Source organism: Gopherus evgoodei, chromosome 2, assembly GCF_007399415.2.
Source record: "Gopherus evgoodei ecotype Sinaloan lineage chromosome 2, rGopEvg1_v1.p, whole genome shotgun sequence".
Taxonomy (NCBI): Eukaryota; Metazoa; Chordata; order Testudines; family Testudinidae; genus Gopherus; species Gopherus evgoodei.
The window spans coordinates 189,219,715-189,241,733 of NC_044323.1; the positions used below are offsets into that span (position 1 = coordinate 189,219,715).

The 22,019-nt window shown below is 40.8% G+C and overlaps 1 protein-coding gene across 1 annotated transcript in view; it reads left to right on the plus strand.

Annotated features, from left to right (window-relative positions):
- Positions 1-21,745, plus strand: part of PARD6G (par-6 family cell polarity regulator gamma) — a 104,110-nt gene extending 82,365 nt beyond the window's left edge. Inside the window, exon 3 of the mRNA XM_030552567.1 lies at positions 18,932-21,745. Within this exon, the coding sequence (XP_030408427.1) occupies positions 18,932-19,791 (860 nt within the window). The 3' untranslated portion in view covers positions 19,792-21,745. The remainder of the gene's footprint in view (positions 1-18,931) is intronic.
- The last annotated feature ends 274 nt before the right edge of the window (positions 21,746-22,019 follow it).

Sequence of the window (22,019 nt, forward strand, 5' to 3'; positions counted from 1 at the left end):
TCTGTCCTTACTGGGAAGAGACATACCCATCTCCAGTAACTCTAGTCACCAGCCTGTGTGTGTTTTTTATATCAGATGGATTTGGCAGAGCTGGGTCTCTGTTTGGGAAACTTGCTTATTATGTTCTGTAGTATTTGGGAGGGTTTTTTTGATATCCAGCTTCTATAGAAAGCACCCATTGTGAAGGAATTATGGCTGACTCGTCAATATGACGAGTCTCCAACCCAGTATCCTCCCACGGTTTGTCAGACTAACAATGTGATGTTCATTCTGTGCATAGCACTGGAGAGGGAGTGCTGGGAGCTATTGACTAACATTATTACAAGGCTAGGAATCTCCTCCTCACTTCCTGTGGGCTGTGTAATATCGTTTTAATCAAATGCAACAATCCAAAATTAACTAAAGAGCAGAGCTCAGCTAAAATAGTTTCCCAGTCATGTGGGGAGATAGTAGATGTGAAGTCTGGCATGTTTACGTTACAGTGGCCTTTGACTGATCTAACTGGAGAAGCATAAAAACAAACAGGACTCCAGTGCTTTCCCAAGGACTGAATAGTTTTCCCCCAGAATAAATACGGTCTACCTCCCCCACAAATATTTTCAGAATCTATGCTCTGTGAAGCAGAGCCATGCAGGTGTTCAAAAAACTTCAGGAGTTCCTAAAATCAGGATTTTCCAGATTGTCTCTGTAAAACTTTCTTGTCCAGACAAGCAGATGATTCATAGCTGGAGCCTTTTATTTTTCGTTTTCTTATTTAAAAGTGCAGTATTCGTGTTTGGCATGCAAATACAGTGTTAATAGTTTAAAACGTTTCCTTTTGATTGAGCCCAGCTTTTGCACTGCCCTGGCCAAAGGCCAGACCCATTTAAAATGAACTGACGGAACAAAGAGATGCTTTTCTGTTGAAACTTTAACATGAAGCTCTAGATGCTATGATGTACCCATCCAGAAGAAAAACTGGACAGATGCAGATATTTATAGGGGGATTAGTGTATAAATAATAATAATAATAAGGATTTTATCCATAAGCAAATGGAGGCCCAGAAAACTCTTCTCCCTGTCTTTCTTTTTCCCATTGCAGCTGTCTGGATTTACATGTTGTTGGTTTCCCCCAGCCAAGAGCAAGTGTTTCGGTAGCTTTTTAAGAGACAGGTTTTACAGGTTTTTATGCTGTCTTCATCTGTTGCTCAAGATGGGAGGAAGTGCTCAGAGTAGGGCAACCTCTGCACATCTTGGAACAATCCAGTTCTTTTCTGAAAGACATCTGACACCCAAAGGGAGTGTCTACACTTCAATTTTTAGTTGCGTTTTAACATATAACTATGCTACACAGAATACTTCTTCCAGGATACACAGAAGCAAACATTTGTCTCAGGCATACTAGACTATTATCATGTTAAGTAATGTTAAAACACCACTAAAAATTGAAGCATATGTATATTAAAATATTTTAAAGAAAGAAATGAGTTGCAGAATATACTAACTTTGGTGTTTCTTAATCTCATTTTGCTGAAGATGGGTGTGTAATTAGATAAAATATCTTGCATCTGTCACCATTTGGCTTCCATTGTGGGAATTTAGTACAGAATTAGTGATGCTGCCTTATTTCATAAAGATTTTGCAATTCCTGATATTGTCAAAAAATATTTAGAAAGTGAGGTGAAGACAGACATGGCAAAGAACACTAGCTTTGTCTGAAGGGAATAAAATTTTTGTTGGTGGGTGGGTTTTTTTGTGGGGGGGTGGGAGAGGAAGGATAGAAACTTACAATTTCACAGAAGGAACCCACAGGGTAGGGCGCTGAAGAGGGAGGGGAGAAATTTAGTGGAGATCTGAAACTACCAATAGGAATTGACCTGTGGAATATATCTATATTTCAGTTAAACAGCTGTGCCTGGCCTGTGTCAGCAGACTCTCACTCTCAGGGCTTGGGTACTGTGCTGTAAAATTGTGGTGTAGACATTTGTGCTGGGCTGGAGCCCGGTCTCTGGGATCCTCCTTGGCTCATGGAGTCCCAGAGCTTAGGCTCCAGCCTGAGCCCAAACATCTACATGGCAATTTTACAATCCCGCAGCTGAAGTCCTGTGAGCCTAAGTCAGACCAGGCTGACACGGGCCAGTCATGGGTGTTTAATTGCTCTGTAGACACATGGTTAGACAAGGACATAACTGTATGCTGAAGTTTGTCTGAATTAAGTGTTGTCAATAGTGCTTAACTTTTTATAGTTTTAGATACTTTGATTGTGAGGGCTCAGGAAACAAAAATAAACTATTCAGCATAATTTGTCAATGACATTCTATATCCTCAGTACTGCATTGCCTTTAAAACCCCACAATCCTTCTCCATTGTTCAAAGCTATTGGATCTCAGACAACCACTTGTGTATTCTTCAGTTTTCAGCTAATTTATCTGTTGCAATACAAATTTAATCCCTGGTGCCCAGTACTTTTTTTTTTTTTTTAAGCGCTCGGAGATCTACGTATGCACAGTACTATGTAAAATGATTATCCCCCTGCTGTCAGCTGTGCTTCTTTCTAGTGACTCCTTACAGAGTTTACCTTAGTATAAATCATTTACTTTTCACCCAAAATCTATACATTTTGTGGTTTGGCTGGACTCTTTCCCTCCCGCACATTGTGATGAAAAGGCAATGATGTCTGCGCATAGTCTGTGAACTTACCTTGAATAGATGGATCTGTTTGTCAATGGGCATTATAGAGTCTTTGGAGATACTTTTAAGTTGTTTTATTTTTCCCTGCTAGTATGGCGATCCCAAGCATAATGAGTTATTTATAGTCAATTTTTGGCACTTAGCATTGTCTCTCTTGGGATAGGAGAGGCATGAAGACTGACACATGGAATTTCTGGTGACAGGAATTCCAGGTATGCCTGAGCCTTTGTCAAAGCCATGCAACCCTGGGATCTCCTTTTTATTCTTTCTTCATAGCTACAGTAAGCCAATGCATTGGACAAAAGGGAATATCAAATTTAGAGAGAGGATGAAGTCCAATTTCTCCATTTGGCTCAGTCAGACTATCTTAGGGTATGTCTAACTGCAAAGAAAAGCTTGCTGCTGGCCTGTGCTGGCTGACTCAGGCTTGCGGGGTTTGGGCTGCGGGGCTGTTCCATTGCAGTGTAGACTTCTGGGTTCGAGCTGGAGCCTGGGGCTCTAGAACCCTATTAGGTGGGAGGGTCCCAGAGTCCAGGCTTCAGCCCCAGCCCAGAAGTCTCCACAGCAATAAAACAGCCCCATAGCCCAAGTCGGCTGGCACGGGCCAGCCGTGGATGTCTAGTTGCTGTGTAGACATATACGCTCAATGTCTTTTGACAGACACCTAGACTCCCTTGCTTAGGGACTGTTCTTTGTTGTGGTACAGAGCCTAACTCAATGAATCCCTGACCTTTGATTGGGGATTCTAGGTACTACCTCAATAGATATAAGCAAGTGACCTAAACAATAGCAAGTAGCTTGGGGCCCCAATGGGAGGGAGAATGCACTATTGTAGAGGTACCAAGTATTGTTAGTGAATCATTGAATATATACTATGGAAACAGTTCTTAAATTGGGAGAGAGGGATGCTTTTTAAACCTATATTTTGCAACCTACCAGGACTTAGAAGCACTTGATTGGAAAACTGTCTGTGCTTTCAGGACCCATATGCTTTTTCTAAGATCCGGCTCTAGATTAACAATAGGAGACTGCATTTGTATATCTAGGAAAGGATCTGGCTGTCATACAAAATGAAGGAAAATGTACTTATAAAACTGGAGATAGGTCAGAACCCTTTCCATTAGCCTAGTGTGTTGACTCTGCAGCCTTTAGATACAGCACCGAACGTTTTCGAGAGCATCTACAGCAGGGCTTGAAAAGACCACTTGTCTGCTCATCCAGAATAAGTGGAAAATGTGAACAAGTGAGTGGTGAGCCATGTAGCCAGTGGGACTAATCTGAGAGTTGTCCAGGAGAACTGTAATCTCGCTTTTCTAAAAGTTTTCCTAAAGTATGTGGAACACTTGAAAGACGGGCAAAGAGCAGTTTAGATGGCAAGTTTTAAATGGCCTGTTGTCCCTGGGAAGATAAACTGGAAGGTTGGAGGGAATGAAGAGAAGTGCCTGGATATGCTCTAAGCACAATATATCCACAGCAGCTGTACCAAGATTAGTGAGTGTGACTGTAGCAGTTGTGGGGAGTTTGAAAAATCATAGTTTCACACGTGCAGTACTAGTCATCTGTCCTCAAAGTGCTCAGATAATACAATGGGTGCCAACATAAGCAGATAGATAAAGGGTCTGTTTTAGAAAGCATCTGCAGCATTTTTATCTCCAGTATCAAAATATTAGAGTAATCATTCAGACAATATTGGCACATCTCACCCACCTAGTTAGTATGAGATCTGATCATTCTGCTAGATTGGCACAAATTTTATGTAGAAATGGCACAAAATCCACAGAGCTGAACTGGGTCAGGTGTCAGAAAGCTCTCTGTATGTAAAAAAAAAAAAATTAAAAAATTAAAAATAATTGTAAATAATCTGAAAGGATATTGCTATTCTAATGTTTTGAAAGCAGTTAAACATTTTTAACTTTGTTCCCAGCTCCAGGGTCCAAGGGAGTGTCTGCTATAAGAGGAACACTGCTTTATTTAAAAGGTGAAAAAATTGCATTTGAGCCTTCTGTGAAACTCCCTAGGAAAAGAAGTGTTTGTGTTTCTGATGTCTCCCCCTATGCACAAGACCCCCCCATATACATCAGTTCAGATGCATCAGTTGTCATAGCAAAGGATACGAGTAGTACTTTGTAACTTGTCAGTCACATGCCATAGGAGGTGTCTCCCCATCCCTACATGTATTTATGACTTGTCACTAGCAGCTTTTGTGTGGAAATATTTTATTAAACATGTTTAAAGAAAAACAACACTTCTGAAGTAAGCATACGAGTGTATTATTCAGTTTCCTCCTATATCCAGCAGGATTTCAGTTTTACACACACACGACTAGGTTGTGTCTGGTCCCTAATGCAGGTATGCGAGAGGCACACCTGCAAGGAACAGTCCCCTGCATTGTACATGAAGTTTAGGTACAGCTGCAGTCTCTGGAGACAGACGGCCTACTGGAGCTCCCCAGTACACAGCGAGCGTGTACCTGCTGCTACATCCCTTTACTGGGTGCAGCATGCTCTCCTAAGCTGAGAGGGTGATGATGGAGGCGTCATGGCCCTGCCTCGTCATCCTCCAGTTTGAGGAAATAAGCAGAGTGCAACCCAGTGCTCCACACTGCCTCCATCACAGGGCTGTGCCTCTCCAGGAATAATTGGGCCCTGAGAAGAAAAAATGTATTTTTATACCACTGTATTTAGTCAGGAGGAGATTCATTTCTCATTAAGGAAATGAGTTCAATAGCTTTAGAATGTTTCACCAGTGAAGTCAGTCAGGACCATCTGATTTCCTCTGTTGCGTGAGGCAAAAGTTGCACCCCCCAAAAAGAAATTTCTGCCTGCGAGGAAATGAAATCCATATCCTCTTCAGGAGAGACACCCAAGAGAACTAGCCTTTGATTTGGTGGCACTAAACCCACTTACAAAAATTAAAATGTTAATGCCCCTCCTTAAACCACTTCTTTGCTTCTCTTGTGATTTAAATAAGTGGCGCATTGAGAAGCAATGGAACTTCTCTGTGGTCCTTTTACTTCGCCTAAGCAATGCTTTGAGGCACCCTCCTCTCCCCCAGGAGTCCCCCCGTTTCTTTGGGCCTCAGCATTCTTTCCTCTTCTGCTGGTTTTCCCACGCTCTACACACCTGTTTTCAAGGCACTGGATCCTACCAACTATTCTCCTAACTGCGGATGACTGGGTATGACTCCCTCTTGGAATTTATCAGTGCCACTCCTTATTCTGCCTGAGGGGTTCTTCTTGAATGATTCTGGGCACTCCCAACAGCCTTTGTAATGCTGTCATCTGGGGAACCAAGGGATTGGAAATGAAATTTGTCTCCTGTAAGTAACTGCAGTGTGTTCCTGTTCAATTATGATAAATGAGTCAAAACCTTTCTGCCAGTTTGAAGGGCAGTGCTATTTATCCTCTGGTGTGCAGGTGGAGGGGTTAGCCTGCCAGTTTTAAAAGGCCTATAGTATCCTGAACAGCAGCTGCATAGAACTGATTAGAGAGAAGATACAGCTGTGCAGACCCATTAGGCTAGAAGGTTGACCCATGACAAGTGTTTATCTTGTGACTAATTTAATTTCAGCCTGCAAAGTTTGGGAGGCTCCCAAAGGTCAGGACTTGAGAGAAGAATGCTGTAATTAATGTTTTATGCCACACTTAATTTAGAACCTTTTAATTCTGAGATAAGGGGTAGTGTGTATACATATGTGGGTTATAATCTGCCAGCTAATGGCAACAACAAGAAAAGGGCTATGTAAACAATGCAAATGTTAGCACCACATCGGAAGGAAGCAACAAAGAGTCCTGTGGCACCCATGCGTCTGACTAAGTGGGTATACGAAAGCTTATGCTCCAATATATCTGTTAGTCTATAAGGTGCCACAGGACTCTTTGTTGCTTTTTACAGATCCAGACTAACACTGCTACCCCTCTGATACTTGACATCTGAAGGAAACACCCATCTTCACACAATAGTTAAAATTGACCAAACCATTATTGGACATGTATCTGTTCTGTAGTGTTAGTATTTTTTAAAGAGAGAAAAAGAGAGAGAGAGAGAGAATAAAATGTAAAATGTGGCATTAAAGATGTCATTTACAACCACTTGAAAACGTGTCTTGTCCTAAAAAGAGGTGAGGCTTGGTTTTAGAAGCTTTAATCTTCGATGTTTAATAAGATACATTTGTTTTCCTTTTAAAGTATTTATTGATTTGTTAAATACAAATGCCCAATTTTTTAATGTATATATAGTGTTTTCTCTAAATCAGTAACCACTGAAGGAACAGGAAGCTGCCATCTTGGCTGTCTGAACTAGCTCGTGATGAATGAAGCATTACTCAGCAAAGGAATGCACCAGAGAGGCTGGCAGTTTTCCGTGCTAAGAGAAATACTGTTTACTAGAACCTCTCTCTAACACTGGTTTAGTGCGTCTGTCTCTGGTACTTATGTGGGGCCCCGCTACCATAGTTTCTGAGCACCTCACAATCCTTAATCCCCTACCTAAAAAGGTGTGAGAAGAACTATTATGTCCATTTTATGGATGGGGTGCTGAGGCACAGAGGGGCCAAGTGACTTGCCTGAAGTCACGCAGGGAGAGGACTTAATCCTGGTCTCCCATGACCTAAGTTAGTGCCCTACCCACTGGAGCAGCCTTTCTTTGCAAATATCACTTTCTACACAAACGTTACTAGTAAATAACAGAACTTTAAAACATCTGTGAAAGTCTATAACTTTTCTCATCCATTTATCTATCTATGGGTTAGCACTTTGTGACAAACTATGGAGCCCTGTCCCAAAGAGTAAAATCTACTTCAGATCGATCATGTTGCAAATGGAATTTGAGGGAGACTCACCATCTGGAAGGACTGGGCCTGATATTGGCGTGCTGCTCTTCCTCCTGGCAAGTACCACTACAATTGCAGCTCTCATTGAGATAAAGCTTTGCAGTTCTGGGAAAAGTTGAAAAGATTAAAAGAAGGGGAAAGCTCCACTTTTAACTTTCATGTAGATGTCTGTAGAAAAATTATACTGATTCATTCCAATACAGTCTCTTTGGGGCAGTTTAAACCTCTGCAGAGGACTGTAAATCCTCTTCAAATGAGCTACCTGTTTTTCCTCTCACTGCTTCCTATGTTGTCCAAGGCCCTTCTACTCCCCTTGCAAATCATCAATTGCTGCTTCAAAATCCCTCTGATATTAATAAATCCTATAATCTTGTTTTTCTCCCAGATCAGCCTTCTCCACAGAGTAAAAGTTCCCTGTTTGAGTACAAATTAAGAAAGATGCCGTCCCTTGATCATAAGAACGGCCGTATTGGGTCAGACCAAAGGTCCATCTAGCCCAGTATCTGTCTACCGATAGTGGCCAATGCCAGGTGCCCCAGAGGAAGTGAAGCTAACGGGCAATGATCAAGTAATCTCTCTTCTGCCATCCATCTCCACCCTCTGACTAACAGAGGCTAGGGACACCATTCCTTACCCATCCTGGCTAATAGCCATTTATGGACTTCACCACCATGAATTTATCCAGTTCTCTTTTAAACACTGTTATAGTCCTAGCCTTCACAACCTCCTCAGGTAAGGAGTTCCACAAGTTGACTGTGCGCTGCGTGAAGAAGATCTTCCTTTTATTTGTTTTAAACCTGCTGCCTATTAATTTCATTTGGTGACCCCTAGTTCTTGTATTATGGGAATAAGTAAATAACTTTTCCTTATCCACTTTCTCAATATCATTCATGATTTTATATACCTCTGTCATATCTCCCTTTAGTCTCCTCTTTTCCAAGCTGAAGAGACCTAGCCTCTTTAATCTCTCCTCATATGGGACCCTCTCCAAACCTCTAATCATTTTAGTTGCCCTTTTCTAAACCTTTTCTAGTGCTAGAATATCTTTTTTGAGGTGAGGAGACCACATCTGTACACAGTATTCAAGAATGATGCCAGATATCACAATTAATTATTCCAACAGTAGCCTGACAGCACCTACCATGTTTACCCATCTTGTTGTTACTTTCCAGACTTCAGAATTGTTGTTACAGGTATTTTCTGCCTTTTTTTAAACACTGGGGAAAGCAATTATATTTACTTCTCACAAAATCTTAGCCCTGGTCTACACTGCGGGGAGGGGGGGGGGATCGATCTAAGTTACGCAACTTCGAAGTCGACATACATAGATCGACTTACCATGGTGAGTTAACTGCTGCCGCTTCTCCCGTCGACTCTGCCTGTGCCTCTCACAGCACTGGAGTACAGGAGTTGATAAGAGAGCACTCGGTCAATTTTATCCCGTCTAGACTAGACGTGATAAATCAAACACTGCTGGATCAATCGCTGCCCACCGATCCAGCTGGTAGTGTAGACAATACCCTTAATTGTAGCTTTAAAACAAAATGTAAAGCAGGATGTTTTTTCACAAAAGGGACACTGACGTGTAGTTCACTGAGTCATTAATACATAGGGTTCACATTTTTGTTACGACTGGAGTTGGTTGTAGGGAACCATTAAAGTTTGATCTCTCCTTTAGCTTTGCTTCACAGCATAGTAATACCGTCCTCCCTCACTCTCTTGTTCTTCAAAAGGGTGGATTCTTATAGATATGCAGCACTTGTATGTGTCCAAATGGAAATAAAATGGTACATCTGTTGATTGGTTGATTACTTGGATGAATAAATGGCACCATACTGTATATTTGTGTTCCAGATCAAGACTCACTGGGGGACACAGAATAATTAAAGGCGGGACTAGATCAGAGCTACAGTTTCCACATTGACTGTTTACACACTGAAAAGAGATTGCACTTAATTATAGGTCTAGTGGGTATTTTTAATGCACCTTGATTTGAAAATGACTACTAGACTACCCTGCTAGACTACTCTCCCTTTAATTTCATCAGCTATATGGGATGTATTTTTCCCCCCCCCGCCCTTCTGGAATGTCAAGGGGCCGCCTGCATTCAGAGTACTATGGAATTTCATTTGTCAGGCTCTGGCCAGCTGGAGAACTGCCTGCAGCTGTGATTCTCCCTGCTCTACATCTGGTACCGGTCAGGTGTCAGCTCAGTAATGTAATGCTGCTCTTGCTAACTAGGTGATGGATTTCCCCCAAAGCAATCCGCTTGTTGCACTGGCTTTGCTGTGAATGGAGTAACAAATATGTGAAGGCTGTATTTGGAGAGGTGGGGAGAAATATAACCTTGAAACTTTTCATTCTCCGGGTAGGAATAATGCTTTTATTTAAAAAATACTTTTCTCTGCTTCAGTTGTTGCAACCTAGAGTTGTCTGACAAAATGGTCTTATGGGCTGTCTGACGGCCATAAAGAGAGAACGGTTGTTACTGCCTGTAATAAACATTTTTACAACAGCAGAGAACATAGGAGCTGCCATACTGGGTTAGACATGGGCCCATCTTGCTCAGTATCCTGTCTCTGACAGTGGCCCATACTAGAGTTTCAGGGGGAGTGTGCAGAACAGGGCAATTATGGAATGATCTGTCCTGTCATAGATTAGGGTTGGAAGAGACCTCAGAAGATCATGTAGTCCATCCAGTCCCCTGCTCAAAGCAGGACCAACACCAACTAAATCATCCTAGCCAGGGCTTTGTCAAGCTGGGCCTTAAAAACCTCCAAGGAAACAGTCTTTCACACCCGGCTTCTGGTAGTAAGAGGATTAGGGTCATTCCAAATATAGGGTTGCATCCCAGACCATCTTAGCTAATAGCTATTGATGGGCCTATCCTCTATGAACTTATCCAGTTCTTTTTTCAACCCAGTTATAGTTTTGACCATCACAACATCCCCTGGCAGTGAGTTCCACAGGTTAGTTGTGCTTTGGAAAAAGTATGTTCGCTTGTTTGTTCCCTTGTTGCCTATTAAGTTCACCAGGTGACTCCTGGTTTTGGTATTGTGGGAAAGAGTAAATAACACTTTCTCCCAACCATTCATGATTTTATAGACCTCTACCTTCCTTTAGTCATCTCTTATGTAAACTGAATAATCCTAATCTCTTGAATGTTTCCTCATATTCCATACATTTAATCATCTTTGCCCACCTCGGAAACTTTTCCAGTTCTACCATGTCCTTTTTGAGATGCGGTGACCAGAACTGGACACAGTATTCAAGGTTTGGACACACCATGGATTTTTAAAGTTGCATTAAGACTTTTTTTTAAATCCCTTTCCTAATAATTCCTAACATTCTTTTTGACCATTGCTGCTCACTGAGTGGAAGTTTTCAGAGAACTATCTATAGTGACTCCTAGATCTCCTTCTTGGATAGAAACAGCTAATTTAGACCCCATCATTGTATATGTGTAGCTGGGATTATTTTTTCCCCTGTGCATTACTTTGCACTTATCATTGAAGTGTGAAATCCAGGTCAGGGAAAGACCTCTTGCTTTGAATTCAAAATTAATAACCGCAAACTCCTCTATCTTTGCTTCATAAAAAGATAGCAAAAACTGCCAGAGGAGAAAGAAACTTAAACAGAAGCTTCTTTCTGGGCAAATATTTATCCAGTGAGAAAATGGACTGCAGAAAATCATTTTTTTTAACACAGCTGCACACCTGTGACAGCTGTGTGAGAGCACTTGTTGAGAGGAGGTATTGCATAGTGTCCACTCTACTGGCCACCTGCCTCTCCAGATAGCAAATTAAATTAGGCGTCAAATACCTCCTAGTCCTCTTGCCTAGGGAGCCCCAAACTGCTGGGCTGGAGGAGTGCTTTGCAGCCATTGGGCTCTGCAGGTAGGGAAAGCTTGAGAAGTATAAGACAACGGACCTGGCGGCGTACTTTTCATATTTCCCAAACCTCCAATTACATAGGGCAAGCTCATACAACTTATTCAGCCTGTGGCCATACTCTGAACAGACCCTGAGGAGTGGCGTGTACAGGAGCAGTCAGGGACTACACATTTGAAGAAGCACCAGGCCCTGCACGCAGCAGTAGACAAAATTATTCAGTAAGCAGAAGAGTGGCATCTGGTGGCCAGCAGCACCAACAGCAGGCAGCCCAGCCAGAACTTGTAACCAAGAGAATTCTCAAGCAGTCTTGGAAAAAATTGTGAAATTATTAATATCACAGTTGCTGCTGATGCTGGGAAAGGAAGAGAAGCCTTGAGGCTAACAGTTAGTTATATTTTGTCTTTGATAGCTTGCAGAATGATAGCCACTCTGAAGAGACTAGAATGCTTCACAGAGCTTAAATGGGATGGGGAGGGGGCAAGGGGAGGAGAAGGGAGAGACATGTACCACTTGTGGCTCTTCAGATTTTAAACTCTACAAACATGTTAAAGTCCATTTCATGTTTTGAAAGGTGAATAAATCCTTTTTAATATTGAATCGCCATAACAGATTGTCTTCAACAGAAACTGCTGTTGACCAGAATCAGCAGCAGGTAGGGTGACCAGATGTCCTGATTTTATAGAGACAATCCTGATTTTGGGGGCTTTTTCTTATATAGGCTCCTATTAGTGCGCCCCTCCCCCCCGTCCTGATATTTTTACACTTGCTGTCTGGTCACCCTAGCAGCGGGGCTACCAACCATACTGTTCAAATATAAAGTTTCCGCTTTGTGTTGTTATTCTATATGGTAGAACACATGTACTGAAGCATTTGCAGTTGTTGTTACTACTAAAACACGTTAGTTTTCAATTTCTATCCTATAAACTGTAAGATGCGTTGAGGTTGGGAGCGTATAAGAGAGAGGCAAGAATTTCAACACATTCTCCTGTGATTGTTTCTGTTTTATTAACTTAATGAGACTGTATTTGTGTTTGTCCTGTTCTTTGTTTGAAAACTCCTCTGTGTGGAGCACAGCTAAGACAGCCAGGTTACTCCTTCATCTGAAAAATAGGACTCCATTCTGTCCAGTTTCTTTGAACACATTGTACAGTATTATCAAAGGGGAAAAATTTGAGAAGTTACTTTAAATAGAACAGTAAGTACAACCAGTTCTTCATCAAACCATAAACTTAGCTCATCTGGGGCTTACTGGAGAAAGATTTTTTGTTTGTTTTAACTTCAGGATAATTAAAAGGTTCATTTGAACACTAGCTTAGTGCCCCCCCCACCCCCCCAATATTACTCATTCACATCACTGAACTAGACCTAGGAACTCACCTAAGCCTTTCACCTCATGTCTGTTTCCTTTTAATCCTTTTGCATGCTATCTGAACCAGATCTCATTTGGCTGAAGATGTTTCTCCTGCCAATCTGTGTTGCTTGATCATGTCACAGTACTCTTGTTTTCATTCTGTAGAGTTTATGGTGCAAGTGTACCTAAGCGTGTCTAAATCAACACTGTCAGTATATTTTACATAAACCACATGGTAAAATATATTAATAGTGTTTGTAGGCGGGTGTATAGGAGGGCTGAAGGATTAAACATAAGGTCTCCCGCAAACTGTTCTAGGACCTCTGCTTATTTTAACATTCAGTAATGGAGATCTATTGGATTGAGGGGCAACCCATTGCTATTAATGAGTCATTGGCCTCATTCCCAAGCTGCCTGAAGTGCTGCTCTCCCTAGTGGAAGTAATTTTGTCTTTGAAGTACTTTCCAGAGCTGTCAACTAATGTTCCACAGTTCCCAGAGGAAATAATAAGCCAAGAGTATGCACACTCTGAAAATGTAGAGTCTGAAATGAACTGTTCCTATAGGAGACTGGCAGTCTGCTTCTCTGTGGAATTCAGCTTGTTTATATAATCTTATCTGGCTAAGCTTTGGTATTCAGCCTGGCAGGCAGTTCCTATGAAAAGCAGCTGTCCAAGCAATGGGAGTGGTGCTCCTGGTGTTGCTTCAGAGGGTCTATAATTTCTTGTTTCATGTAAATTAAGGAAATGCAATACTTTTTTGGCTAAAACCAGATGTTCTAAGGAGTTTTCTTCTCCCTCATAAATAGCTCTTTAACTATGCTCCCCTGTGATAGATTTATTTATTTCTGAATTGATTATATGACTCCAGGGTAATATTCCCAATGGCCACTAGGAAGGTAAATATTTACGTTGTGTAAACAGTCAGCTTGAGGCAGAATACACATTTGTTACAGGAATAACTAATAGGTGCCACGACTATTTGCGCACTTGTTGTATTTTGGGATGATGCTTTCCTTGCTAAAAATGTATTTTTAGCTTGAAGTCATTGACAAAACTTAGAAGCTGTGCTGGAAAAAGTTTCCAGACTAGAGAGTGAGCTGTCAGACCAGGTTTCAATATTGTGGGACAAGAAGAGGTAGTTCCACCAACATAAACAAAATCCTGGTAATCTCAAATGCCTGAGGACGGGTTCTCTACAGGAACACCTGTGCAAGGCTGTGTCTTCACTGTTAAAATTAAGACATCTTTTTATTAGTGAGATACATCTCACTATAAAAAAAACACCTTTTATTGTTAAGGGAGGAGGCAGCCAAAAATATTTCAAGTATTTGTCCAACAGACTGCTCAGTAATGGAATTTTTTGTAAAATGCACTTAAAGTAAATGCCTTATGGGAAAGAGGCACAGTAATAGTAGGTGTCTGCAGAAAAATTCTGAGGTATTTCGGTATGTACAGCATTATGTTGGGAAGTGAGATGGGATGGAACTGACTAGTTCAGGAGCCCTTCTTTCTGATATTTAAAAATTTTACAGGAAATAATATTGTCAGCATAGTTAAAACTCATGTCTGAGTCTTCTGTATTTTGGTGATAGCAGTTTGATCCATCAGATCCTGGACACTTCTTCTCTTATCAGTCTGTAAGCACTGCAGTTTATGCTTGCCAGAGCTTCAAGCAGGCTCTTTATAACACTTCAGTAAGAAATGGATCCAGTGTTCGGATTCAGCACCCAGAAGTCTCGTTCAGGGGTTCTCAAACTTCATTGCACTGTGATGCCCTTCTGACAACAAAAATTACGACACGACCCCAGGAGTGGTGACTGAAGCCTCAGCCCACCTGAGCCCTGCTGCTCTGAGCCGGGGGGCCCCAAGTCCGAACCCCACCACCCTGAACAGGGGGGCCCAATGGCTTCATCCCTGGGCAGGGCCTGTAAACTGAGCCCTGCTGCTCATGGCGGAGGCCAAAGCCTGAGCCCTGGGTGGTGGGGCTCAGGCTTCAGCTTTGGCCCTGGGTCCCAGTCAGTCTAACGCCAGCCCTGGCGACCCCATAAAATGGGGTCCCGACCCACAATTTGAGAACCGCTGGTCTAGTTCTTCCTTCCTGTCACCTGTGAATAGCATCAGTCGCAGTTTTAATTTACTTTAATTCTTACATTGTTGCCATGCAGGGGTCACATTTGTTCTTATTTATGTAATCTGACTTTCACTGAAATACAGGATCTCTAGACAGTGTTCCCAGCATTGTGCAGAAGTTTGCAGAAACACTGACATCTTTCACCCACAGAGGGATCCAATTTTATTCCACATCAGAATGATTTAAGTAGGGTGGAGAATTCTGCCAGCTTGCCTTGTGTGGAATATTACAAGCTTTCAAACGCTAATTGTTCATCCTCATTAAGAACCAGTAATCAAACATGATCCACTCCATTAAGTAAAATGGAATTCCTGTACTTACTGACATTTTATGATGAAGAAACTCCAATAACTTATTCACTACTATATTACTAACCCCTGTTAACTGTGTACCTGTGTAATTAGCGCAGTGTCAGACAATTTGACTTTTGAACAGTTTTTATTGCGGACTTTCAGTAATAAACCACAGTTTGACAGACTTGCACACTAGGGCAGACTGGAAAAGAGAACTTTTATATGCAAAGTAACTTACTTAGCCAGGAAGTACTCTCCTCACTTCCACCCTCACCAGTGTTTTTCTGGTACATCCTGCACATCTGTGATTGACATCATTCTGCTGTCATGGAAACTGATGTCAAATTTCAGTGGAACTACTTCCCTGTAGGATAAAGCAAGAATATTCCCTTTTTAGAAAAAATTGCAGTGCAAAGATCAGTTGTTGCATGTATAGTTGTTGGCGAGACAGCAGGGCATCCCAGCAAAAGCTATGTCATCGTCCATCATGTATTTTTGTATTTGAACTCTTCCAGAAAACTTTAATTTGTAGCTTATTTGGATCTCTCAATCTCCAAAGCTAAGTGGCTGCCTTAGTTCCTGGGGCTTTGGAGTGACAACATTTGGTAATAACATCCAGAAATTAAACTTTAGTTTTCTAGAAATGAAAATGGTATGATCTTAAGAACTAATATTGCATGACTGGCCAGGGCTAAAAACTACTGTGACACTACCAGAAAAATGGAAATCCCAGTGTGTGCATGAGACATTGGATTGGTTTCTAGTGCAAGCTGGTTATGAAATACTAAACCCTAAAACAGTCAGTGGACCTGCAGTGAATGTAGCCTGTGTGATTTGTAATGTAAAGCCTACTTTATCCATGTTTGGAGGAAAAGAAAAACCATTTCTGTGGTAGGTTCTTTTTTAATTAAAAAAGGTAGCTGTATAAAGCTGCTCAGAGGTTAGGAATGTGGGCAGTCATCTCCAAAGATGGATTAGTAGGCTGAGTGCATGTGAGAAGGTCAAAAGAGCAAAACAAATTCAGGTCTCTGTCATCTTTCCCCCCGTCCCCCATAGTTGTGGAACCAAAGGAACTTGTTGCATGGATATCACTCTTCTTTAGTTGTGGCATTCATATTACCTCAGAACAATCTTGAAAATTGTCATATAAATCAATCCATGCACTGTATACTCCAGTGGTTCTGAGCTTGTGGCGCAATCAGCACAGAACTGCAGCCCATGTGACATCCTCAGGGACATACAAGTAACATGCGCCCCACAATAGTAAATAGGTTAGGAACCACTGGTCTACTCACTGACGTGTAAAGAAAATTAAGATATCAGACTCTTCTTAGCTAATTGGATGAGTAGAATTTTGCAAGTCTGCCTTGTAATATTAAAACGGAGTGATTTTGAAAAGCATTGCTTTTCGCCATTTATGTTGTGTCGATATTTTGAGTGAGTGGATGGTTAGGTACTCTGACTAGTTTGTTTATTGCAGTATGGGTAAAGTGAAACAGAATCTCTTTCTGGTTCTCATGAACTAGCATAACGGGGGGACGGTTCTAACACTGCAGAGGGAAAGTTCTAAATTAAACTGGTTTTTATGTATTTTAAATATCAATTAAAACATTGCTACTTAATCTTGGGTTTGACCAAAATCTGCACAGTTTAGTCATTTAAGTTTCATTGTTTTTCATTGAAGTAAAATAGTGCTGCTACCACAATGCTTTAGTTATGGTTGAGGAAGAACTTTTGATTTAAAATCTCTTCCACCACCCACCTCTCCGTCAGGCAGCAAGGTGGAGTTGGGGGGAGGCAAGTGTTGACTTTTGAGGTGGAGCTTGGCAGTGAGAGTCCATGCTTGTCATTACATCTACATCAAATTTCTTCAATTCACAGGGCTCACAATAAACTGCTTGTAAACTTTCTGGAATCTGAAGTCAATCTGGGTTCTTTCTGGCTCATGAATGCTCACCGGTGATGGAGATTCTGTAGATGAAATTTAGTTGACAATTCTGTCAATGAGGGAAGCAGAAAAGAGTCTAATTTCTGCTTAACAATTTTTACTGTTGGTCAGTAAAATAAGTGCAGCTCTGAATGTGCCTGGGCTGATTTGTTGAATAAGACAGTTATATTGTTACATTATCACTATCCTGGCTCTGGCCACTTCCTGGCAATGTTTCAGACTTTTTAATATTTGGATAATTTAAACATTTCAGTGTTAACTTTGCCAGTGTGCACTGAGTGGGGGATTGGGGTGGGTGGGGGGGAATGGTGATGCTTATCCTATGGGTTGCCTCTGGAGTAGTTACAATGCCACAGCATGGTGCTTACTAAGGTAATGTAGCAGAGCAGCTGGTGTGGCTTTGAGGGACCTGTAATGAAAGAGAACAGGGAGAAGCTTTAAATGTTGCAAACCTGCCCAAGAGGTGCCCCTTGCACTGGAGGTATTCTTGGGAGGGAGAGTCCTACAGCTACTTTGTGCTAACATAGTGCAAATGGGGTGCAGGGCAACAGAGAATTTGGACATAAATGGAGTGTTTTATGCAACTAGAAGAAAATACCATAAATGCTGCTTCTCTGACCAAGAACTTCAGTTTCTTTCAACAGCTGGATAACTTAGTATAACTTTAAAATCATCCTGATAGTCTTCATCTTCTAATTATTCCTCGTATAAATCTCCATAATCCTCTTGAAAAACTGATCAGAAAGGATCAGGCATAAAGCATTTCTGTAAAATTTGGTTCTAAACTTTGTTTTTTTCCAACACTTTTGGGTTTTGACTAAGTTCAGTAGAGAGAGAGATACCACTCCTCATCAAATACACATTGATACACCCAAACAGTTGGTGCTGTGGCAGGGAAAGAATGAAAACTTAGTGGTACTTATCAAAAATATTACTCACTGTTTACCACTTGTTATCTTTAGAGGCTTGTTTTCCAACAGTAGAATTAATCAACACTTTATTAATACTTATATCTGAGAAGTGCTAGCCCTTTTGAACATCTGAGGAAAGATCTCTCCAATGAATGCATGTTAAAATAGGATACCGTATTTGTACTGGGAACTAGGGTAAGGATTTTAGATACATCTGTTATTCTGTGGCTCTTAGAGCATTTTTCAGAGTCACTGCATGAACTCTTTACATAGAATATTTAACTTCAGAACATGTTTATGCATCTCTTTGCTGATTGGAATCAGTCACTCACATTCTTGGACTAAAACTGCAAAGGAAATTTAACCACTTTTTTAAAACATATACACAACACACTCTTCACACAGAGTAACACTCATTCCAGGTACCAACACACACTTACAAATCTGTAGCCTAGACATAAAATACTCCCAAGATTCAGATTTCAGAGTTAGGCATGTGTGGATAATTTGCATATGGACATCTGGTATTTGCACACCTGAGATGTATGCATAAAATACAAGTCCTTACCATTGAAAATCTGTCCATAAGAGTAGAACCGTGTGTTAGACTTGCAGTAGCAAGTATTCTCATGCTATAAAAACAGATAGTAAGACTGAACATCTAAAATGAATCTTTCAAAATATGATTGCAATTGGAAGTATTAATTGTAATTCAGTGAATTGTCTGAGTGAAGTGGTAACAAACATGAAATTAAATGAGATTTTTGGCTAAGCAGTGAACTTCATTGGTATTCATATATTGGGGGAGAGACTTCACGGAACCAGATCTGCTTATTAGGTGTACCTTCCAGATTGACCAATAATCCATAACATTGATATATAAGAGTATCTTCTCTTTTCCAGATGAAGTGGACTATAGTAACTTTGGGGCCAACACACTAACCAGGAAAAAGAAGGCTCTGGTGACCCTTCGCAACGACAACATTCGCAGGCGTCCCCACATTAATATCAGCATGCCTCAGGATTTTAGACCAGTGTCTTCCATCATTGATGTGGACATTCTTCCTGAAACACACAGAAGAGTGAGGCTCTATCGACACGGGTATGAGAAACCATTAGGATTTTACATCCGCGATGGGACCAGTATGAGAGTAACTCCTCATGGACTGGAAAGAGTACCTGGTATTTTCATCTCTCGTATGGTTCCTGGCGGCTTAGCAGAGAGCACAGGATTGCTGGCTGTTAATGATGAGGTCCTGGAAGTTAATGGCATTGAAGTGGCTGGGAAAACCCTTGACCAAGTAACGGACATGATGATCGCCAACAGCCACAATCTTATTATCACTGTCAAGCCAGCAAACCAAAGGAACAATTATAGCCGAAGCAGTAGGATGTCTGGCAGCTCAGGCCAGTCTACAGATAGCACAGCTAGTCACCACAGCTTGCCTTCCTCACATGTGCTGCAAAACTTCCATCCTGATGAGATGGAAAGTGATGAGGAAGCCGACATTGTCATTGAGGGAGGTCTGGACCCACAGCACATTCCCAAACTGCACAGCTTCCCCTCTAGTAGCCTCTCCCGAATCAATGGCAGCAGTCTTAGCCACAGACTTCAGAGAGACCTGGCTCTCAACAGTAACTCTGGCCGAGAAAGCAACGGCAACATCCACAAAATACTAAGCTCCTTAAAAACTGATCCCCGACATAGTTTGGTTATCCCCAGAGGAGGAATTGAAGAGGATGGAACTGTGATTACACTTTAGTGGCATTTCCTGTACTGAGTGTTTTCAGTCTTAAGTGCCAATTGGAACAAATTGGACTCTTGCAACCCCTGACGCACAAAACAAGAGAACCTACATTCATATAGACCCCATGGGTGTGAAAAATGTTACTTTCTAGGAAACATGATTTTGGGGATTAGATGTAAAACTGTTACTTCGAATTCTGAAAAATAGTATAAATATATAGTTTGTCCCTGTTTTAAAATGAGAGAGCAAATGGAAGCACCAAATCTAAAATTAATTTCAGTTGACACAAACTTCAGAAAAAATCCCATGAGCTAGGAAACGGCAGCGCTGCTCTTTTGGGTTTGGGTGGATTTTTGAGAATAGTAACAGATGTGTCAGTTTGAGGTGGGGTCTTTTTTTAAATTGGTCAGAGAAAAACAGTTTTCTTTTAAAATGTTAAAAGTTCATGACAATTGATCAGTCCTCCTATTATTACATACCGGTCTTCCATTAACTTGTTTACACAGATTATTTGCCATGTTATATCTAATCTGGACAAGCTCTATATAAAGTAGCAGTTTCCCACTCTGGTGGTAGCAGTGTTGGGGAAACACTGCATTTACACTTTCCAAACAAAACTTTGACCAAATGAGATGAGATATGTGTGTGTATATGTGTAATTTTTTTTTAAAAGTCTAAGTAAAAGGCATAGAGGAGGATGTTGATACCATCATTCCTTTTAGATCAGCACCACCTGCTGGTCAGTGGCAGTACTGTCTGAGTTATAACATTTTTGTATATTAGGTTACTGTATGTGAAAAGGAAAATAGATTTACCTAAAGGAGTTTAAACTGACTTCAGCACCATCACATGCAAAGCGTGTTATTTTTTTAAAATATTTATTAGACAAGAACATTACCAATTTTAGTGACTGTTTTCATCGTCTCCATCTCTTGGTAACATGAATAGTATGAATTTAGAGAACACAAGCCAGAAGGGCAACAAAAAATATGAATGACTTAAGTACATATTACGACCATGTCTCAGACTAGATCACTGATGGAAAGAGCTTTTTGCTGTGTTTTAGGGGCAACTTGAATCCACAAAAACTTTAGCTACAAAAGGCTGTCTGTCTACAGTACACTATTTGAAGGATACTAGCTGACTTCCTAGCCTGTCTCTGAACAGTTTGCTCAATATTTCAGACATGATGCATCAGAGAGGGATCTGCCATGTTGTTTAGGGATTTAAGAGCTACTAACTTGGGAGTCAGTACCTGGACCCATTACCCAAAGGAAGCAATTTTGCTCCCAATTCTGTTTCTTATCTCCAGAAAATGCCACAAATTGTTAAAATGGTCTAATCTAAAATATTTTGTAATATCAAAACAGTTTAAGGAACAAATATAATTGTCTTACAATGTATTTTTCTACTTTTAGCTGTCATTTTCTTTTGTCTTTTTTAACCTTGTAGTATTGTGTATTAAAGCTTTTCTGATTTTTTTTAATGTGGTGGAATGGGCATTTCTTTAATATTGCACTGGGTTTGAAAACTCAGACCACTTAAGTTTCTACAAGATGCAGTTCTGGACTTGGAAGGTGTATGTGGATTCCTTCTCACTCTAATTTTTAAAAATACGAATGAGCAACTGTTACTTTATTAACACAATGTTACACTGTTCACTGCCAGATATGCTTGAGGACATGGAATTAAATCTGTAATTTTTTGGATAGTTTAAAGCTTCTTTAATGTTTTTTTTTTTGTTTTTTTTTTAACATTCTCTCATGTTTTCTGTGTCAGTTTTAGAGATGTGTACCTGTTTTGGTCAGGCCAGCAAGAATGGCACATTGATCCTGTGACAATGACTTCATTTGTATGCTGGCAGAGAGAGTCATTTTTTGGCTGATGGATATTGGTGCAGTAGACTGTTTCTCACAGTTCCATTGTGTGCTTCAGTCACAAACCAGTTTATCAATAAAAGTAGTTTTATTTAAAGGTATACTGTTCTCTGAGTAAGAGGGTTTCTGTCTGGCTGAAGTTTTATTTTCTTCAGCGAATAACGATAGGTTGAGCAATGTGACTAGTCATGTATTACAAATCGTGATAGCTCTCTGCATGGCTTTTAATTTACATGTTATCAAAGCTGGTGCTGGCACTTGTTTGTAACTTGCACTGCACCCTTCTTTCCTCCCCTTTACTACATTTTTCAGTAGAAAAGTCTGACTCTTCAATCATGTCAGAACAGTCAGACTCTAGTTTCTGGT